This window comes from Thamnophis elegans, chromosome Z (assembly GCF_009769535.1).
Source record: "Thamnophis elegans isolate rThaEle1 chromosome Z, rThaEle1.pri, whole genome shotgun sequence".
In the NCBI taxonomy this organism is placed as follows: Eukaryota; Metazoa; Chordata; class Lepidosauria; order Squamata; family Colubridae; genus Thamnophis; species Thamnophis elegans.
The window spans coordinates 60987050-61010200 of record NC_045558.1 but is presented as its reverse complement, the minus strand read 5'-3'; the positions used below and the strand labels follow the sequence as shown (position 1 = coordinate 61010200).

Here is a 23151-nt window from a genome sequence, read left to right as displayed (position 1 = left end):
TTGGGGGGTTTGCCTTATCACCCCAGTGTCTTCAGAGTTTCCCCCTGAATCTGCCGATCTCTTTGGGTCTCGCAGTGCTGGAAATCGAGCTTCTACGAAGAAATTTTGGTTTTGGATTACGGGAGCTGATGTTCCTCAATCCTCTACACAATGACATCATTGCTGGAAGTCCTGCACCAGCTATTTTAATTTCCTTTCAACTTGCACTGTCATGCTCATTTCCATAATAACAAGGAAAGTCACAACTAAAGATTCCATTTAATTGGGGGAGGGGGAGGGGGAAGAGAAGACCTGATCCAATTCAACGTTTTAACTTTGGATAAGAGGTTCTGAGCTCTATCATGATTGGAACTTTGCCTGAGCTGGACATTTAGTTGTCTGGATGTGGCTCTCAACCTGCACTTTCTCCCCCTTCCTAATTCCAATATCCAGGACTGAGCAACGTTGAAGACTTCAGTCCTGCCCTCAAATAGTAAGTCCAGCTGTGGAATCAGCCGGGCACAGGAACCAATGCCAGACATGGCCTTACTATTTGAAGGCTGAACGAAGTCTTCAACTGAGTGAGGAGGCACTGTGGGGCCAGGCTCTTCACAACTGCATCCAGCCTGCTGGAGTTCTCTGTGCTGAGGGAGAAATGAGACCCTGTCCCATGGAGCTCTCTGCCACTTGGTTATGGAGGAGGGATCATAGCTGCTCATGTGGCTCCTGCCATCCCCACTGCTGCCAGCAGCTTGGGTGCCCTGACTGAAGCACGGATTGCTCTCTCTCTTATACACACAGACACAAACAGAGGTTGGAGAGCTCTGTTGCTCTCTCTCTCACTCATGGCAGCAGAGGTGGTAGTTTAATGCCTGGCCAGTGAGGTGATCAGGTAAGTTGGTGCGGTGCATGGGGAGAAGCTCCACACCCTCACTTTGCTTCATCCTCTATCCCCACTGCCTTGTTTTGTGGCTGCCACACCAGTGTGTTGCTCAATCTCCTGCTCTGTTATGATAGCGAGCAAGGAGAAGAAGTGGCGAAGAAAGAAGTGTGGCAATGGGATGAAGGACAAAGCAAGGCAGAAGATACGGAGCTGTCCCACCCACCCTGTCCCAGCTTACCTGAGAACCAGGGGTGGATTTCAACCGGTACGGACCAGTATGGCCGTACCGGATGATGAAATTTAGTGTGCCTTCCCGTACCTGTTGGTCGGAAGGCCCAGTACCCGAATTCTCCCTCTCCTTGTTTGCTCTTTCAATCACCCTGCCCATCCGCACCATGCTGTCGAAAATTTCTCAGAAGAAGAACCAGAAGAAAAAACTGATGAATGGCTGGGGGGGCGGTGTTGGCGAAGAGGCAGAGGGGCTGCTGGATTAGTGTGTTCACAGGCTGTGGGTTTTAAAAACATCTGAGTAAATCTAGGAAGAGGGAAGAGGCAGAGGGGCTGGAAGATACTCTTCCAGCCCCTCTGCCTCTTCCCTCTTCCTAGATTCACTCACAGCCTGTGCTCAGCACGCACTCCTTCAGCCTCTCAGCACACACTCTTTCAGCCTCTCTGCCTCTTCCCTCTTCCTGGATTCACTCAGACATTTTAAAACTCACAGCCTGTGCACACGCACACACTTCCAGTCCGTCTGTCTCTTCCCTCTTCCTAGATTCACTCAGGCGTTTTAAAAACTCACAGCCTGTGCACACACAAGATGTTTTTAAAACTCACAGCCTGTGCACAGCACACACACTTCCAGCCCCTCTACCTCTTCCCTCTTCCTGGATTCACTCAGACATGAGTGGCTGTGAGTTTTAAAAATATATAGATGATGGAGTAAGTGGGCCAGTAACTGGGAGAACTGGGCCTGTGCATGCACATATGCACTAGGATGGTGGGGGCCAGGCCGAAGTGATGCAGGCCAGCCTCTTACAGTTTCCAGAATGACCAAGCGGACTGGATCTGGCCCATGGGCCTTGAGTTTGAGACATACCTCTGGGATATGTCAAACCAGGGATAATGTTCTGTGGAATACCCCTGATATTGGGAAGTTGTACAGAAATTATAGAGATCTAACTACATTATATGCTTGTCAAATCTTTAAAAAATTGGCTAAAACATCCTACTTCTGGGGAAAGCAAAATTATTTCAGTAATGCAACTTAAAAGGTGAAACTAATATATGAGATAGACTCATTACATGCAAAACAAGATAGTTCAAGCCATGATTTGTCATAATTGTGATGATTATGGTTTACAGCTCATGAAAACCCCAAATCCACAATCTCAGAAAATTAGAATATTACATGTAATCAATAAAACAAGAATGGTACAAAGAACAATATCAGACCTCTGAAAAGTATACACATTCATATGTACTCGGTACTTGGTTTGGGCCCCTTTTGCAGCAAGTACTGCTTCAATGCAGTGTGGCATGGAAGCTATCAGCCTGTGGCACTGCTGAGGTGTTATGGAAGACCAGGATGCTTCAATAGCAGCCTTAAGCTCTTCTGCATTGTTCGGTCTCATGTCTCTCATCTTTCTCTTGACACTGCCTCATAGATTCTCTAAGGGGTTCAGGCCAGGTGAGTTTGCTGACCAATTAAGCACAGTAATCCCACTGTCATTGAACCAGGTTTTGGTGCTTTTGGCAGTGTGGGCAGGTGCCAAAACTTGCTGGAAAATGAAGTCAGTATCACCATAAAGCTCGTCTGTGGAAGGAAGCATGGAGTACTTCAAAATCTCCTGGTAGACGGCTGCATTGACTCTGGACTTAATGAAGCACAGTGGACCAACACCAGCAGATGACATGACTCCCCAAATCAACACAGACTGTGGAAACTTCACACTGGACTTCAAGCATCTTGCAGTGTGTACCTCTCCATTCTTCCTCCATACTCTGGGTCCTTGGTTTCCAAATGAGATGCAAAAGTTGCTATCATCAGAAAAGAGGACTTTGGACCACTGAGCAACAGACCAGGTCTGTTTTTCTTTAGCCCAGGTAAGACGCTTCTGATGTTGTTTGCTGTTCAGGAGCAGCTTGACAAGAGGAATACGACATTTGAAGCCCATGTCCAGGATCCGTCTGTGTGTGGTGGCTCTTGATGCACTGACTCCAGCCTCAGTCCACCCCTTGTGAAAGTCCACAATACTTTTGAATGGCCTTTTCATGACAATCCTCTCCAGGCTGCAGTCATCCCTGCTGCTTGTGCACCTTTTTCTTCTACACTTTTCCCTTTCACATAACTTTCTATTAATGTGCTTTGATACAGCACTTTGGGAACATCTGACTTCTTTTGCAATTACCTTTTGAGGCTTTCCCTCCTTATGGAGAGTGTCAATGATGGTTTTCTGCGCAACTGTCAGCTCAGCAATCTTTCCCATGATTGTGATTCCTACTGAATCAGACTAAGAGACCATTTAAAGGCTCGGGAACCCTTTGCAGATGTTATGGCTTAATTAGCTGATTAGAGTGAGACACTTTGAGCCTAGAATATTACACCTTTTCACAATATTTTAATTTTCTGAGATTGTGGATTTGGGGTTTTCATGAGCTGTAAGCCATAATCATCACAATTATGACAAATCACGGCTTAAACCATCTTGCTTTGCATATAATGGATATGTCATATATTAGTTTTACTTTTTAAGTTGCATTACTGAAATAAATGAACTTTTGCACGATATTCTAATTTTTCGAGTTTCACCTGTATGTTCAAGCTTCTAGCAAATCTAATGTTGGCATCTGCCCAAGAAAAAACATTAATATAGAAGGCAGTTTTATTGATATCATACATTATCAGAGCCCTTATATTTGAGAAAAAGGATACACAAGAAATATAACATTTCAGACATAACATCACATTTTAAATATGAATATAATAAGCTTTTTTTATTCTGCGAAGCCCATGTTTTAAATTAGTGTTTTAAAACTTGCATCCCTAAATAATAGCATTTTTCTTTTTTTTAAAAAAAGCAGATGCTGTTTATAGTTATTGCATTTTTAAAAGCTTATTTTATTATTTTAATACAGATAAAGGAAAATATAAAAGAAAAAAGTGCACACACAGAGACACAGACATACATTCAAAAAGATTTCCCCCCTACAAATGTCAGAATGATTTCAGAATCTCTGAATAATTTGAAATTTGATTTGAGGGAAAAGGACATGCCCTCAATTCTTCAGAAGCTAAATATCATGAAGCAATCCAATATATTTGCTGCCCTGTAGATTGACACAGAAAAGGATCTGTGCAGACCTGAGCCTGAGGATTGCACATAACCCAAATCCTTTTTGGTGACCTTTAAACTCAGTAGATGCTATTTTGTGCTTCGTTTTTGTGAAATTTAAACTATATAAATATGTAAATTTCCTTCAGGCTTATCTCAAAACCCCACTTCCCCAAAACAACTGTTTTTACCTTAAAATTCCACTCCTTCCTAGACTCATGCTGTAGCCCTCAACCCTGCCCTTTGGTGACGTATAGTATTGTTTGTTGAAAAATTGAACTGATTAGACGCTATTGACTTATTTCTTTTGACAATTTCTGCCAGCTTAATAAAAAGTGAGGGATGCTTGGGAGCCAAGCTTAACAACATTTTAAAAATTACATATTTTGTATCCCTCACTGTAATATATACTGGCTACAGATTAAAAATTGATAAGTAACTAGAGGCAATACATTCTAGAGTTAAACCTGAACTGATTCTAAGTTCAGCTTTAACTCATTATATAGGATGTAATAGAGAATTAATGCATGCACGTGTTTATCTCTTGAATGTTATAGAAAGAGAAGGAGATCACATAACAAGAAAAACTGATAGGTAAACTATACATTGCAATTTTGTAAAATTTGCTGAAATAGGATTGTAACGGAGAAGGAGAATGTTTATGTGTCTCCACAGTAAAATGGAGGGCTGTTTAGATTATTATATATGTATGCTTAATTTGTGAATGAGATGTTCAGAAAAGTAATCAGACATAGCGCACAACTCTAATGTTCATTAAAGCCTTCTGCTAGGAAAGTCTGCTGCCACATTCAGCAAAGGATTTTGTAACTTTTTAATGTTTAAAAAATGTATTATGGCCTAAGTCAGGGTTGGCTAACCTTTTTGTCCTCATGTGCCAAAATTGTGTCCGTGCGCATGACAATATGTGTGTGCATGCCCCCTGTGCACACAACCCCACACACCTCATGAATGTGTGCCTCCCGCGCCCTGTTTGGGCCTAGCAAGCCTCCCTGAAGCCTCCTGAAAGAAAAAATGTGTGGGGGCTTGCTCCGCACCTGCGCACACAACCCTCTGCACATGTGCATGTTACTTCTATGTGCCTATGTGCACCCGGCTCCCGCATGTGCGGCAAATGCCCCCAAATCAGCTGGCATTTGTGCCATAGGTTTGCCATCACGGGCCTAAGTCTTTGTAGATCACAGTCTATTTCATCCATCATTTCAGCTACATAATATATGATGTTTTTATATCATGCATCTGAAATTATTATGACATAGTTCTAGGTTCTTGAGATACCATAAGAACCCCTGATATGTATTGCAAAAGTTGTGACCAAAAGCTCCACTATATGTGGAAAAATGGAAAGCATTAGTTAAGTTCACTCAACATGAGTGGCTAGGTATAAAACTGAGGACCTTTTTTAGACTGGACGAAGGTAGGAACCATTATGTAAGGTTTGGAGAAAGGACTAACAATTTTTCAGGCAACAGTCATACTTAATGATTTTGTCAGATATCACAGGTACCAAAAATATCATTTTTATAAAGAAAATTATATTTTCTTATAAATCAGTTTAAAATATGTAGTATTCTTTTTGTGGCTTATTATAATTTTATTTGTATTATTGTTGCAGCTACTTTTAAACATAGTATTAATTGATAATTGATGGAGAAATAAAGAAATTATCTTTTCTTTGGCATAGTGGGAAAGGCATTAGATTAAAATTGTCAGATTTTACAGTGATATTGTTTTATTTTAGGAAACATCTCCACTTTTCCAAAAATAAAATACAGCCCATAATAACTTTTCACAAATATGATAAGATTAAACAAATTTATGACCCATGTCCAGCATTGCAGTGCTCCTGTGATTATGACCTAAACATTTGGACATTTGGCAATACACTTGCCCTTAGAACTGCAGAAGTACTGCAGCTCCCATACTCACCTATCTCCCCCTGATTTAGACTGCCATGATGGGCCTAAAATAGAGCCTGGTGTCTTCAGCTGTCACTACATCAGGCCTCTATTTCAGCCCTAGTGCTGTCAGTGCCACACAAAAAGCCCCCCCCCCCCCCCACGTATTCTCAAAGATATGCAAACCTTGGGGAATGGCACACTTAGTTCACTGAAAGCCAAATCTGCCTCAGTTTACCTTCTCAATAACCAAGTGAATCAGAAGATCATTTAAAAGCAGTTTATTACAGTACCCTGATAAAGTGGGATCTCTCTATGAAAAAGGAAAGAGAGAACCTCGAGCTCCGTTTTCATTCCTTTTTATAATTAACACAACAAAGAAAATGCAAGAGGAAAGTTGATTGGATAAGATAAAAGTAACTTCCCCATTGCATAGGAAACCAGTTACATGTAGTCAAACATGTTATATATTTATATCCCATAATATCCTACATGTTCATTTTTAGCATAACAACAACCCTATGAGGTGAGGTGAGCTGAGAGACTGCCCAAGGTCACTCAGATGGCTTTCATAGCTAGGATGTCACTTGAATTCATGGTCTCCTGCTTTCTAGTCTGGTGCTTTAACCATTAGAACAAATTAGCATCAATGAAGCAATGGCACATAGATGAATTACGAGTCTGGCTCAGACTGCTGAAAAATACTAGGTCTCTATTTCAGACCAATACCTGACATTGCTGCCAAGTGCTACACACTGTTGGGTTGACTGTAGCTGTGTGTCACACTGCACTACTATTCCATTTTGTACCTGATTTACATGAAATTTCCCAGGGCTCCCCTACCTCTGGAGGTACCCACATGTTCTACTTAATGATCCCTGCAATTGCTTAATGACCACAACTGGGATAGCCAGAATTGTTGTCATTAAGGGAAGCTGCCACATGGGCATCTTGCTTAAAAATTAGAAAGTGTATGACTGAAATTCTGGGCACAGTTGTGGTCATATGTCAAAGACAACCTGTTTTACAAATTCAGCAAGCCAAATTGAATACTTACAATCTAATTTGGAAAATGTTAATTGAGAAGTTGATTTCCATTAGGGTAGTTTAAATTTATGAAACAGTATCTTACTTTTCATGCCTTTTATTATAAATGTAAATTAAAACAATATGAATGATAAAAATGAATTTAAGTTAATGAAATCCATATATATTTGTTTTAATAAAAATGAAAAAGCAAATGATTTAGAAGATTAAAAGAATATAAGATTACATTATCAAATAAAACTTTTTATGGCCTTTGGGAAAGCATAAAAATAAAATACATAGACCTGTAATTATTATAAAACTTTAAAAATGGAATAAAATGACATAACATTTTTTGTTATAGTAACTGTAGGATAAATAACAATGACAATTGCTACAACTTCAATTATAAGTCAAACAGATAAAACAAATGTTTGCCCAAAATTGAGCAACCTGGAAAGATACATTAGAGTGCTGGCCAAATAGAAACAGTGACAGATAGACATTGTGCCCTCTATCAAGGTTATTCTTTAAAATGGGATAAATATTTTCCCCATAATTAGATATAGATATGATAAAGGGAGTGTAACAAAGGAACATATGGCTTAGCAATTCCAAATAACCATCTCCACATAAGGTCAGCTGAAAGGGATGTTTTTATACTGTCCCACAGAATTGAGAATGATAGTGCATCCAACCTGGCCAAGAGGAAAACCTGATGAAATTTATGAATAAGAACTAAAGAGAGGGAAGAGAAAGAAATGTCCATCTTAGTAGTACTGGAATATTACGGTTTGAAAATCAATACCCCAAATTGATAGTTTAGATGGCTCCTGACATTTTTAAGCCCTAATGGACAGAAGCTTTCCAGAGAAAATTCCAAGGACTGGAGGTTTTTATTAACTTTTATTAATCGGGTTTACAACAGTCCCTAAGAATCAATGGAACCAGGCTTCCGGGGAGGGGTCTGTCGCCGTCGGCAGCTTAACCGAGCTGCCCCCAGAGTTCTGGTTCGTTATCTACTCAATATCAAGAAGATAACTCTTTTTTCAGACAAGAAAAAAGCAGTGAGGAATCTCAGCTGGTAAGAATCTTCTTTGAAGTTCACAGTTTGTTTCTTTTTGGGCTGTGAACGGAGGGGGGGGATCAACCCATAGCTGAGTCATTCAACTCCGACCCGAACTTCTCAGCTGTTATCTACAGCACAAGACAGGAACCCCCCCCCCCTTAGGACAATCTTTAAAAAACAGACTATTGAAAATCAATACGAGCAAAGACCAAACTTGTGAACTTTAAAATTTTTCTTTATCTGAAATACCAGCTTCAATGTTATAAAAATCTCTTTTGTTTAATTGTCTTCAAAATGGCGCTTACAGCTTTTGCATTTGTTATCTCTGGCTTCCTGGTACAGAATCAAAGGAATAACTTTTTATAATCTAATTAGACCTACTCCCTTGAAGCCTTCAAAGACTCTTTGTTGTTGATATAGAGACATTCCAAACATTCCAAACGGACTTTCTCTTTTGAAACCCTCCGTAAAACCCTTTGTAAAAAAAAAAAGGGGGGGGAGGAATTTCTTTTTCTCCAAACAGCATAGTGGATTAGCAATTTAGAATAAATAATTAAAACCAAAATATAATGGCATCCAAATCAACCTCTGTGAAATTACCTCCGAAAACGTCTCCCATACCTGGCACAAAGTTGCAGCCCCCACCCTCTATGCCCCCTAATGGAGACGTACTAACAAAAGAATTTTTCTTGGAAATGTTCAAAGAATCCAGAGAACAGAACTTAGAAATGTTTAGAGAATCCAGAGAACAGAATCTAGAAATGCTTAGAGAGTTCAAAGATGAAATAAGGAATGAGATGGAAGTTCTATATGACAAATTTGATACTAGGGTCACTAAAATGAATGATGATATGATGGGAATTGTAAATGTGATGACAGAATATATTTCTGGAATGGAAGATAATTTAGAAATTCTCAATGAAGCTAAAACTAACCTGATATCCAAAACTGAAGTGGTGGAACAAAAAATTGATAATGCTGAAAATCAAATTATTATGATACAGTATAAGCAGATGGAGCTTGCATTAAGAGTGAGGGGGCTGCGTGAAGAAAAGCAGGAGAACTTAAAGCAAATGTTTTCTGAAGCTTTTGACCGTCTGGTGGGAAAACCGGGATCCAATTTTGATTGGCAGATTGACAAGACTTTTCGTGTTAACTCGTGGGCGGCAAAACAAAGGCAACTCCCCCGAGATGTGGTAATATACTTTGTTACAAGAGAATCTAGAAATATGATATCACAATAGTCCTATAATACTAAGCTTCAAATTGGTGGACAGGATCTGATTGTTTTGAAATAAATACCACCTCAAATGCTAAGAGCCAGAAGAGATTATGCTTTTCTGGTGGAAGAGCTCAGAAAGCGTCAGATACAGTACAGATGGGATGCCCCATTCGGTATTATAGTTACAATGGACAAATAAAGATATCGTCTCAGTTCTGTATGGAAAGCTCGTGATTTCTATCATAAGATTCTGAAGATGGGATACCCTGAATCTTCGGGATATGGTGAAAAACCACGAGACGAACAAGATAAACAGCAAACCACACAACCATCAGATAAAATGTATCATCTCCCTCTCCCGGAAGGGCAAGGAGTCAAGGAAAAAAGACCCAACCGTATGACCACCAGACAAACGGATAAACAAGCTACTATGCAACAATCTCAACAATCGTTGGCCATTGATCAAGGAGCTACAGCAACAAGCTCAGAAGCTGTGGGAGGAGCCAAACCAAAGGTGAGACAGGCCTTGCGGGAGGCTCTAAAAAAGCTTCAGGCAACCAAAAATGACAACTAAGATTTTGACATGGAATGTTAACGGACTGAACTCTCCACAGAAAAGAAAGAAAATATTTCATTATCTCAAACAGTTTAAGAATGACATAATTTGTTTGCAAGAAACTCATATCAAATCAACCGATCAAAAATATTTGTTTAACCCCAAACTGGGCCAACATTTTGCGACCTCAGCCATGGAAAAGAAAAACAGCATAGTAGTATATTTAAGAAAAGACATTAAAGCTGAGCTAATTGAAGCAGATCCCTTTGGAAGATATATTGCATTAGATTTAATCTTAGAAGGGAAAAAGACGTTACTTTTGGGAATTTATGCTCCTAATCAACAACAAGATGGATTTTATAGAAATCTCCATGCTAAATTAGTACAGTGGGACTTTGAGTCTTGTATAATATTGGGTGACTGGAATGGCGTGATCGACACCAAAAGAGATAAGAAGACATCTCGCCCGAACACCAAATTCCGAGCTAAGTTACCCAAACGCTTTTTTGACATGCTGGACGACTTTGAATTGCGAGACGCTTGGCGCGAGAGGCATGCAGAAGAATATGACTTTACCTTTTTTTCCAACAGACATCAATCTCTTTCAAGGATTGATTTTATACTAATTACAAATGATTTACTTTGCAGGGTGAAGAAGACAAAGATTATGGCGAGAGTTCTTTCAAATCATAATCCAGTCTGGATGGAATTGGGAAGGGTAGCCCAGGCAAGAAGGTCCTGGAGGTTGAATGAAAACTTATTTAGATATGAAAAGTATGTTAATGACTGTAAAAAATTGCTATCGGAATATTTTGTTCTTAATATGAATAAGGGTACATCTATGGAATATGTATGGGATGCAAGCAAAGCGTATATGAGAGGAGTATTAATGAATATAAACAAAATACATAGACACAAACAAGGGCAAAAATGAAAAGAATTGGAAGAGGAAATTAAAGGGAAAGAGTCAGAATTAACATTGAATCCAGGAGATACAAAGATTAAGGAAACAATTTCTATACTAAAATCTCAGTTTGATATGCTGATCTCTGACCAGGTAGCCACCAGTTTATTATATGCTAAACATAATACTTTCTGCAACGCAAATAAACCCGGTAGGTGGTTGGCTTATCAGATTAGAAAAAAAAGGAAAGCTCGAAATGTATCCAAATTGTGTTACAGAGGGAAGGAAGTGTTTCAACAGGAAGAGATCCAAAAGGTATTTCGGGAATTTTTTACAGAGTTGTATAAAGGGGATAAAATTAAGGACGTAGACATAGACAAATACCTAGATAAAGAGAAAATCCCCCTAGTTAGAGAAGAACATAGGCATAAGCTGAATCAACCAATAACCTCTGGGGAAATTCTGCAGGCAATTAAACAATTAAAGTTAGGGAAAGCACCAGGCACAGATGGTTTAACAGCTGTTTATTATAAATATCTACAGTTAGAAATGGTAGAACCCCTCAGAGAACTATTCAATAAAATTCAATCGGGAGGGAAAGTGCCCCCTTCGTGGAAGACTGCGTTCATATCGTTGATACCCAAAGAAGACCAAGACCTTACCCAGCCAAAAAATTATAGACCTATTTCATTACTCAATGTAGATTATAAAATATTTACTAAAATATTAGCAAATAGGCTAATGGTGGTAATTCAACAATTGATACATACCGATCAAACTGGTTTTATACAGGGCAGACAGATGAAGAACAATGTTAGATTAATTATTAACGCTTTAGAATACCTGGGAAAGAACAATCAAATCCCGGCCGCATTCATATTTTTGGATGCGGAGAAAGCCTTTGATCGAGTTAATTGGCAATTCCTGCTGAAGACATTGCAAAAAATGCAGATAGGAGATGGCAAAAAATGCAAATAGGAGATGGCTTTTTACGGTCAATTGGTGCAATATATCAGCAGCAAACAGCCCAGATCATTGTCAATGGAAGTCTGACAGACTCCTTTCAAATTGAAAAAGGTACAAGACAGGGCTGTCCTCTGTCCCCATTATTGTTTATTATAACTTTGGAAATACTGTTGAATAAGATACGGGGCTTGGGCGGTCTAAAAGGGATTAAGATTAGACAGCAAGAATACAGAGTCCGCGCATTTGCGGATGATCTGGTCATAATATTGGAACAACCGCAGGAATCTAGTAGGGTCTTATTGAACACGATCAATCAATATGGTCAAGTCTCGGGATTTAAAATAAATCTAGGAAAAACCAAAATATTAGCTATAAATATGACTATCAAACAGAAGGAAGAACTGGGGGCGATGCTAAGATGTGAGGTAGTTAAAAAAGTTAAATATCTTGGAGTTAATATTTTAATCTCAAATGGGAAATTATATAAGCATAATTATGAATCACTTTGGCATAGTATACAGTTGGAGTTGAAAAGGTGGGAGAAACTGCATTTGTCCTTGCTGGGTAGAATAGTGGCAGTAAAAATGAACATTTTACCAAAATTTTTATTTCTTTTTCAAATGTTACCAATACTTAAAAGAGATGCGAATCTTTCAGAATGGCAGAAGGGTATCAACAAATTTGTGTGGGCAGGAAAGAAGCCGAGGGTAAAGATGAAAATAATGCAAGATGCACGTGAAAGAGGAGGATTGAAATTACCTAACTTAAAATTATACTACGATGCAGTGGCATTATCTGCAATTAGTGACTGGACTCATCTAACTAATGACAGAATTTTGAATAACGAGGGATATGACTTGTTATATGGTTGGCATGCTTACTTGTTATTTAACAAAAAAATGGATAAGAAATTTAAAAATCATATCTTAAGAAATGCTTTATTGCGGGTTTGGAAAAAATATCAACATAAATTAAATGATAAATTGCCCATGTGGGCAATTCCTAGACATGCAATTGAAAATATGAACGTAGAACAAAAACTCGATAGAACCACCTATAGACAACTTCTTATTTCAGAAAGAGGGGTGTTGCAACTAAAATCTTTAGAGGTACTTAAAGAAGAGAAGGTAGTTCAAACGTGGTTTCAGTATGGTCAACTACAGGCTAGGTGGAAAACAGATCAAAAAATTGGCTTTGTAAAAGTTGAGGATAATTTGTTTAAACAAATAAGAGATCAAAGCTCAATGCATATAAAGAGGATATATAATGTACTAATACAGATGGATTCTGAAACGGAACTGATTAAGGATTGTATGATAAAATGGGCTCAGAATATTGAGGAACCAATAATGCTTGAAACATGGGAAAGAATCTGGGTAAGAAATGTGAAATTTACACAAGCACAAAACTTGAGAGAAAATTTTTATAAGATGTTTTATAGATGGCACCTAGATACTAAAAAGCTTGCCTCTATGTATCCAAATGTTCAACCTAAATGTTGGAGATGTGGTTCTTTTGATGCTACATATTTTCATATATGGTGGACATGTCGTAATGTCAAGGCATTTTGGATAAAAATATGGTGGATCCTGCAAAACATCTTCAAAAGAAGGATAAAATTCACCCCCCAGTTGTTTTTACTGGGTATATGTATTGACTTTACAGCACTAGAGACTAATTTGGTTCTGTACTTAATAACGGCAGCAAGACTCTTGGTGGCGCAGTATTGGAAGAAGAAAGATTTACCTACAATTCAAGAATGGACTTTGAAAGTTATGAACTTAGCTGAAATGGCCAAAATTTCAGCATATCTCAAAGAACATTCAAACGAGAGATATAAACGAGACTGGAAAAAATGGATTGATTACATAAAAAGTAAATATGGGACTAAGAAACTCCAGATAGCTTATGCTTAGTATCAGTAACAATTTAAATTGTTTAAAATTTGGGTAACAGTAAGAAGCTGAGTTCAATGTAGAGATATTTTAGACTGTGATTGTCCAAAAGTTATACCACGTATGGTCTTTGGGAAGTCGGGGGGAGGGAAGGGAGGTGGGGATTTAGGGGGAGGGGGGAGGGGGGAAATACAATATGTGTTAAATTCCATGATTGCATTTGTATACTGTGGCTTTTTAATGTTAGTGCGAAAACATAACAAACCGAATATACTGGAAGGTAATAGAAATATACCGAAGGAAAGAGTCGAGTGAAAGAAGAAGGAGGGTGGAGAGGGTGAGAGAGAGGAGGAGGAGAAGGGAGGGAGGGAATGGATTAGAGGGAGTGATAGGGTTAGGGTTAGAAAGAAGGGGAGGGGAAGTAGGCGTAGAGGGGTGTGTGAGAAGGAAGAATGAAAGTTGGAGGGGGTTGAAAGAGGGTGTATGGTGGGCCAAGGTGGTATATTGGGTTTGTAATGTAGGGGGCATTTTCTATATAAGTGAGGGCCGTGTTTATTATTCAATGTTATATGCCCTGATTAAGCACAGTAAATATGTGATTGTATAGAATGAAAAACATAATAAAATATATATATATATATATATATTAAAAAAAGAATCAATGGAACCAGGCTCAAGGAGGAAAAAAAAAATTCAACCAGATTCGAGCACCCATAGAAACCAAACCTGTCTCTAATTGTAAAACAACATTCTTAGTGTATCTTGGAACTACAAATATTGTTCCTATAAATTTGGACTGTATAGCTTTCAGGAAATTAAACTTTGTAAAAATGCAATTTTGAATGCCATAAAGAAGCTGAGAGATAACCTTAGCAAACAAAAACCATGCAAACTATAGGAATAAAATATTCCTACTTTGAGCAGAATTTTAAGACAGCTAGGAAACTTTGCTGGGCCATATAAGAATAATGTGCACTCCAAGATTAGGAAGCCTTGAACTGCACCCCAAGATATTTATAAGAACATGCTTGTTTTATTGCTGTCCTATTAACTTGCCATTTATATAACCTACTTTCGTATTATCAAACATTAACACTTTAGCTTTTTGATAATTTACTATAAGTTGTTCTCTTAGACAAAAGGAAACCCAAGGATCAAAATCCAATTTTTGTACAGCCACTGAATTTATATTAGTAATGATACGTTACATTTTTCCAAAATTTAAATACAGTCAAAATAGGTGTCTGCTGTGGTAAAATTTATGGCACAAATCATCCTCGGGCTGAATGAATTATGTTGAACATTAATGTTAAGGTTAAAATTGACACAATTTCTATTTAACAAGGGTGATTTTTTCACACAATTATTAAATTATATATTGCCCTCCACTGTTTGCAAATTGAAGTTTTTGTCTAAATAATTTTCTTTCATAGGTTACATACCAGAGAAACTTTGAAATTGACTATGCTCGCAACTGTTTCCTTAAGGATGGGAAACCATTCCGCTACATTTCAGGCAGCATCCATTATGCCCGGATTCCCCATTTCTACTGGAAGGATCGTCTCTTGAAGATGAAAATGGCAGGCCTTGATGCTATTCAAATGTAAGTAACACTGAAACTCTCAGACCCCTGAAGACAGGAATTCACCTGAGATTTATGGTTGCAGTCATTGAAAATGTAGCATCATAAGATGATGATCAGAACTGTCAAATGTTTGCAGTTCAGGTAATAATTATTTTCTTCAATAAAGAATAATCAGAGGATATAGTCTGTGGTCTATATCAGGAGTCCACAACCCCGTGTCTGTGGACCAACACCGGACCATGGCATGCCAGCAACTGGGCTGTACAAAGGCCCTTCAAGGGATGCAGGCAGCACACAAAACCACATCCCCTTCAGTTCTTGGAAAAACTTTCTCCATGGAACTGGTCCCTGGTGCCCAAAAGGTTGGGAGCCACTAGTCTATGTAATGCATTTGTTTATTTTATTCAGGAACACATTTTATTCAGGAACATGTTTTTGGTAAGCCAAAATCAGTTTTTAACAGATTAACAGAATTGGAAGGGACCTTGAAGGTCATTTAGTCCAACCCCTCCATCCAAGCAGGAGACCCTACACCATTTCTGACAAATAGCAGTTCAATCTTTTCTTGAAAGCCTCCAATGATGAAGCTCCAACAACTTCTGAAGTCAAGCTGTTATATTGGTGGATTGTTCTCACTGTCAGAAAATGTATCCTTATTTCTAGGTTGAATTTCTCCTTGGTCAGTTTCTATCCATTATTCCTTGTCTGGCCTTCAGGTGCCTTGGAAAATAGCCTGACCACTTCCTCTCTGTGGCAGTCCCTCAAATATTGGAACACTGCTATCATGTCTCCCCTGGTTCTTCTCTTCACTAGACTATTCATGCCCAGCTCCTGTAACCATTTTTCATATGTTTTAGTCATTTGTCCCTTAATCATCCTGGTTGCTCTTCTCTACGATTTTTTTAGACTAGAGTCTCAATATCTTTTTTATAGTGTGGTGACCAAAACTGGATGCAGTACTCTAGGTGTGGTCTTATTAGAGCTTTATAGAGTGGTATTAGTACCTCACTTGATCTTGATTGTATGCCTCTGTTAATGCAACTTGGGAGTGCACTGGTGTTTTTGGCAGACACTGCACACTGCTGGCTCATATTTAACTGGCTGTTCACTAAGACTTCAAGATCTCTCTCACAGTTACTGCTATTAAATCTGGTTTCACTTACTCTGTATGTGTACTTTTGGTTTTTCTTGCCTAAATATAAGATTTTTCTGTACATTGAATTCTATTTTGTTAGATAGAGTCCAGTGTTCAAGTCTGTCAAGATCCATCTGGATCTTGAGCCTATTATCTAGGGCTGTGATGGCTTCCCTCCCTCCCTGCCCAAGCGGGCTTCTTGCGCACATGTGGCTTCTTGCGCCCAAGCAGGCTTCTTGCCCAAGCAGTGAAGCAGCAGCATGAGAACTGTTGCCGCCAGGGACAATGGGGTGGTAGTGGTGGTGAGGACAGTCGGGCCGGAGCTTTCCTCCATCCCTGCCAAGCGGGCTTCTTTTTTTTTTTGTAAAAAGTTTTTTATTTTTCCTTCCAAATTCATTCTTAAATATACATTCTTATAATTGTTATTTAACATATATCAATTCATATCATTTTTCTGCCTGTATATTTATATTTTGATATTTTCCTATTTCCCCTCCCCCTATTTTAATCATATGTCATCTAAGATATTTATTTCATGTTTTGTTCCTTTTTCTTTCTATTTATATCTTTTTTCAAGCCACTCATAAAATCGCCCCCATGTCCTGTAGTACGCTGATTCCTCTTTGTCTTTTATTCTCAATGTCAATCTATTCATTTCTGCACAGTCTAATATCTTATTTTATTACCTCCCCTTCCAATGGGATTTTGTCTGCTTTCCAGTTTTGTGCAAATATAATTCTAGTGTCAGCTCCTCTCCATTAATTAATTAGGAAAGAAAGACCACGAGTCTCCATGTGTGGAAATCAAGTGTACTTTTACTAATTAAGAATGATTAAAGACGTAGCGTAGCGAAGTCTGATTATTTAGGCGCGAAAGCGATTGATATATAGAATAGCCCATTCCCCACCCTCTTGGCATCATAGTCCCAGTCCAATCATAATTCTTCCAAGTGTAAGGTGTGAGATAACTTCAAAAGGCATCACGAAGATGGAATGTCGGTGCCGTTAGTCCTGGCGGGAAACACCCACGCATGCGTAGTCGGATCAGTCGGTGAACTCCAGAACCTTCCTCCAGCACAATGAGTAACCCCTCCCAAATACCATGCCCTCCCTCCCCGTTTCATGGCAGCTGAAGCGAGAGCAAAGCAGAAGCTGACATCTAGTTGCTGTTATTATTTGTACAATCAAATATGAATCTTCTTTACTATATTTCTCTGGTAGACTTTCCAATAAAAATACCTCTGGCTTAAACTCTACGGGTTTATGTATCATTTTCTCTAACCATGTTTGTATTTTAACCCAATAGCTTTTTGCATCCCTACACATCCACCACATATGATAATACGTTCCTGGCAATTGGTGACATTTCCAACATTTAACTCATTTATCCGTAAACATTTTTGCTAATCTTTCAGGTGTTACGTGCCATCTATAAAACATTTTATATAAATTCTCTTTATATGCTATCCCCATTGTCGGTTTATAATTCCTTTCCCATAGTTGTTGCCATTTTTCTAGTTCTATTGTATATCTAAAGTTTTTTTGCTCATTTTATCATTGTTTTTTTAACCTCCTCTTCTTCTAAGTATATTCTAAGTAGATAACTGTATAATTTTTAATCAGTTTTTCATCTATTCCCATGAGTATCCTATTTAATTCTGAATTTTCCATATTAAAACCATACTATTTAATATCTTTCTCATATCTTGTTTGTATTTGCATTTGTTTAAACCATCCTATCTCAATCTCTTCCCTTGGCTGGAAGCCCAGAAAGCTATCTATGAAACAAGGCTTGAACTCATGAAATTCTCCCAATCTTTCTCTACGGCTGGATCAGTAAATTGTTGTTTCCTGCAAAATTCTCCTCCCATTGCCCCATCTATGAGCTCTCCAGGAGGGGCCAATCAGTAGTCACCTGCTCCTATTTCCTTCTTTGACCCTTTTTCCAAAGCTGCTTCCTCCTCCTCACAGCCCTATGCATACCTACGTCAGGGACAGCCTCCCTCTGTTCTTCCTCACTGCTCCCTGATTCAGATGCCATCTGGTGATCAACAGGCCTCTCTAGTCCCTGCTCTGACTCCGAACACCACCACTCCCAGAGTCTTTCTCAGCCTCCAGGGCAGTCCCATAGTGTTCATCGTTGTCAGATTCCACCAACAGCTCAGCCAGCCACTGTTGGGCCACAACACTATCCCTCACCGCAGGGCCCTTCCTCCGTGTCTGACACTCAGAATGTGGCCTAGATGTGAATTGCTCATGGAAGGCCTGCACCAAAACAAGTGCGTGCCCGGAGGTCGCATCCTGCCAGGTAAAATCCTCCAGCCCATAGCCCTTCCATTCAATCAGGTATTGGAACCGTCCTTTCAGCCATCGGGAACCTCGGATGCTGGCAACTTCATACTCGGGCGGCTCCTCATTGTCACGAGGTTCTGTCTGAGGATGATCTGGTTGGCGAAGAGGACAAGCCAGCCATTCAGGAACAAGGAGAGATTGATGAAAGACCGGATGGACTCGCATCGAATGTGGCAACATCAGGTGCTAGGCGACCGGATCGATGATTGCTTCAACAGGAAACAGGCCAAGGTAACGGTGGTCTAACTTCTTGACGGCCGGTCTGAGAGAAGGACTCTAGTGGACAGCCACACTTGACCCCCTACAGTCAACACCGGCGTCGCGCGATGAGACCTGTCCACAACTCTCTTATAATCCTCCTTGGCTTTACCCAGATATCATCGTACCACTTGATGGGCCACCTGTAGTTCTGACAAAAAGTCCTTAGCTGCAGGGACCAGTGAATTGATGGGTGTGAGGTGAAAGTACCGAGGATGATACCCTACATTGGCTAAGAAGGGCGTCATTTGCGTGGATGTGTGCTGTGAGTTATTGAACACAAACTCTGCCACTGCCAGGTAGTCCGCCCAATCATTTTGCTGCTGGTTCACAAAGCAGTGCAGGTACTACTCCAAGATCCTGATCACTTTCTCTGTCTCTCCGTCAGTTTCTGAATGACAGTTTCTGAATGAGGACAAGCAGATTTTTACATCCAAGGCCTTCATCATCCCTTTCCAAAACTGGGTTGTAAATTGCGTTCCCCTGTCTGATATGATCCTGTCAGGTAGGCTGTGCAGCCTGAAAACATGTTGGATAAACACGTGGGTGGTGGTGCGGTCTGTCGGTAATCTCTGACACGGGATAAAATGCGCCATCTTTGTCAGCATGTCTACCACTACGAACACCGTGGTAAATCCAGAAGACGGAGGCAAGTCCGTCAAGAAATGGCCCCCCAGCGTCTCTTCAGTGTTTGCAATGGCTGGAGAAACCTTGGGGGGCGCTCCCATCGCTGACTTGGCCTGCCGATACCGTACACAAGACGTGATGTAAGATTGTACGTCATGTCATAATCGGGGCCACCAGAAAGTACGGGAGACCAGGTTCAAGATCTTGAAGAGGCCAAAGTGCCCCGCCGCAGGATTATCATGGCACTGGGATAGAATAAGTCCCCAAAGTGGCCCCACTGGCACATAGAGTCTGTCTTGGTACCGCAAGAGTTCATTAGTGAATGTCCATGGGGAGGCAGGCCCCACCTCTGCTTTCCATTGTTCCACCCAATTGTCATGCTGCTGCGCTTCCCGTATCTGAGGCCATAAGTCCTCAGGCTCCTGAACCACGGAGAAGGACTCTACAGGCAAAACTGTCTGGGGTGGAATCTGGACTTTGGTACAAGAATACTCGGGTTTCTGCGAGAATGCATCTGCCCTTTGGTTGCGCGCACTGGGTATGTATGTCACATGGAAATTGAACCGTGCAAAGAAGAGGGACCACCGAATCTGGCGCTGGTTCAATTTTCGTGCGGTCTTTCAAAATTCCAAATTTCTATGGTCCATCCGGACTTCAATTTGATGTCTGGCCCCCTCTAAATGATGCCTCCAGGCCTCAAACACCACCTTCTCCCAAATACTATAATTGCGCTCAGAACAGTTGAGTTTCCGTGAATAATAAGTGCAAGGGAAGAGGATATGCCGGAGGCGTGAGCCTGAAGTAATACCATTCCAACAGCGATATCTGATGCATCTGCCTCCACTACAAATGGAGGGTGGGGGTCAGGATGCCTCAAGATTGGCTCTTTCATGAAGGCTTGCTTCAAGGCCTGGAACGCTTGATGGTCAGCGGCACTCCAGTGACATGGAACTTTCTTTTGAAGGAGCCGAGTGAGGGGCGAAGTCAGGGAAGCAAAGCTGGGGAGAAAGGTCCGATAATAGTTGGCAAACCCGAGGAGTCGTTGGACATCCTTCACTCACCAAGGAGGTTGTCAATTACGCAAAGACTACCTTGCCTGGCTCCATCGCAATGCCTTTAGGAGAGACACGATGCCCCAGGAACTTGATGGTGGACTGCCAAAACTGGCATTTCTCCAGTTTCACATACAAGCGATTTTCACAGAGCTGTTGTAGGACTAGGCATAAGTGCTGCCGATGACTCTCCCGGGAAGATGAGTAAATTAGAATGTCATCTAGATAAATAACGACAAACTGGTCCAAAAGGTCCCGGAAGATGTTCATAAAATGTTGGAAGACGGCAGGGGTGTTGGTCAGCCTAAAAGGCATGACCATATACTCAAAAAGCCCTGGTGCCGAATGCCGTCTTCCATTCATCCAGGGGCCAGATCCGGACAAGATTATAGGTTCCACACAGATCCAATTTCATGAAAATTGTAGCCTCTCTGAGCCGCTCCAACAGTTCAGTAATAAGGGGCAGAGGATATCGATTGCATACCATGATATAATTAAGTTTACGGTAGTCACAATATAGTTTCAAATCTCCGGTCTTCTTTTTACGAACGGTTTACGGTTTATTAGGATTTGTATGCCGCCCACTCTCGAGAGACTCAGGGTGGCTTTCAGATGAAAACAGGGAGGGGGAACATATAAAAATTAAAAAAACAGACATTAAAATTGCACAACATTCATATAACTTAGGATGGGGCTGGATAAATCAACAGCCCCAGGCCTGCCGGAACAGCCAGGTCTTAATCACTTTGCGGAAGGCCAGAAGAGTAGTAAGGGTCCGGATCTCCACGGGGAGATTGTTCCATAGGGCCGGAGCAGCTACAGAGAAGGCCCTCCCCTAGGGAGTCACCAGCCGACAATGACCGGCAGATGGAATCTGGAGGAGGCTAATCTGTGCGATCTTATAGGTCTCTGGGAGGAACAAGACCGGTTCAGACAGTGGAGGAAGACGAGGATCAGATAAAACCCTGAGCTAGGTTTTTGTCCAAAAAGTGGCCAACTCCGGATCTGACTGAGAGAAGGCTAATCATAAACCCCACTTTACCTCGGTCAGTGGGGAATCCTCTGCTCTCAAGCTGATAAACAGGTGGCATTGTCCCACAAAAGCCGGAAACATGGCTTGGTTGCCATTGAATTTATCAGGCACTGCAACTGGGCATTTCCTCCGAGGTGCTAGTGGAGCAGTGTGAACTTGGAGCTGAGCCACCTGGGCAGCCAGCACAGCTACCTGTTGCATGAGCTGTGCGTTTTCTGCACGAAGCTGCTCCATTTTAAATTATATTTAAATCTGTTTTAGAGGGCAAGAAACAAACTGTTCTGTCCCAAGCCTCTACAATATATATGGACACAGACTTTGCTGTCTGCCACAACTAAGGAGGGAGATAAGCAACCCCTTGTCTGGGAGCCCAGAAAGCTATCTCTATGAAACAAGGCTTGAACTCACAAAATTCTCCTGATCTTTCTCTGCAGCTGGATCAGTAAATTATTGTTTCCTGCAAAATTCTCCTCCCGTTGCCCCACCTATAAGCTCTCTGGGAGGGGCCAATCAGTAGCCACCTGTTCCTATTTCCTTCTCTGACCCTCGGTAAGAGCCGAGGTGGCGCAGTGGTTAAATGCAGCACTGCAGGCTACTTCAGCTGACTGCAGTTCTGCAGTTCGGTTGTTCAAATCTCACCGGCTCAGGGTTGACTCAGCCTCCCATCCTTCCGAGGTGGGTAAAATGAGAACCCGGATTGTTGTTGGGGGCGATATGCTGACTCTGTAAACCGCTTAGAGAGGGCTGAAAGCCCTATGAAGCGGTATATAAGTCTAACTGCTATTGCTATTTTCCAAAGCTGCTTCCTCCTCCTCACAGTCCTATGCATACATACGTCAGGGACAGCCTCCCTCTGTTCTTCCTCACTGCTCCCTGACTCAGATGCCACCTGGTGGCCAACAGGCCTCTCTAGTCCCTGCTCTGACTCTGAACACTCCCCAGAGTCTTCCTCAGCCTCCAGGGCAGTCCCATAGTGTTCATCGTTGTCAGATTCCAGTAACAGCTCAGCCGGCTGCTGTTGGGCCACAACACATGAATTGCCAATTTAGATTATTAAAAGCTTTTGGTGCATCCAAACATAACAATGCCATTTGTTTTCCAAGGTGTACTTCATAGTATTCTAATGAATTCAATATAATTTGCATGTTATCTCTAATTTGTTTCATGGGTAAAAAGCCAGTTTGATCTGAGTATATAAATTCACTTAACAGTCTTTTAAGTCTTTCCGCCATGATTGATGCAAAGATTTTATAATCCACATTTAATAAAGAGATTGGCTATAGTTCTTTTTTTATTTTTTTTTATTTTTTTTAACATTTCTCTTTTATTTTCATTTTCTTACACTCACATGTATACTGTACA

The 23151-nt window shown here is 40.6% G+C and overlaps 1 protein-coding gene across 3 annotated transcripts in view; it reads left to right on the top strand.

Annotated features, from left to right (window-relative positions):
- The window catches only part of GLB1 (galactosidase beta 1), a 233819-nt gene that overhangs the window by 33680 nt on the left and 176988 nt on the right, over positions 1 to 23151 (top strand). For all 3 annotated transcript variants that reach the window (XM_032237595.1, XM_032237594.1, XM_032237596.1), the window contains exon 2: positions 15182 to 15351. In XM_032237595.1, coding sequence (XP_032093486.1) covers positions 15182 to 15351 — 170 coding nt within the window. The remainder of the gene's footprint in view (positions 1 to 15181; positions 15352 to 23151) is intronic.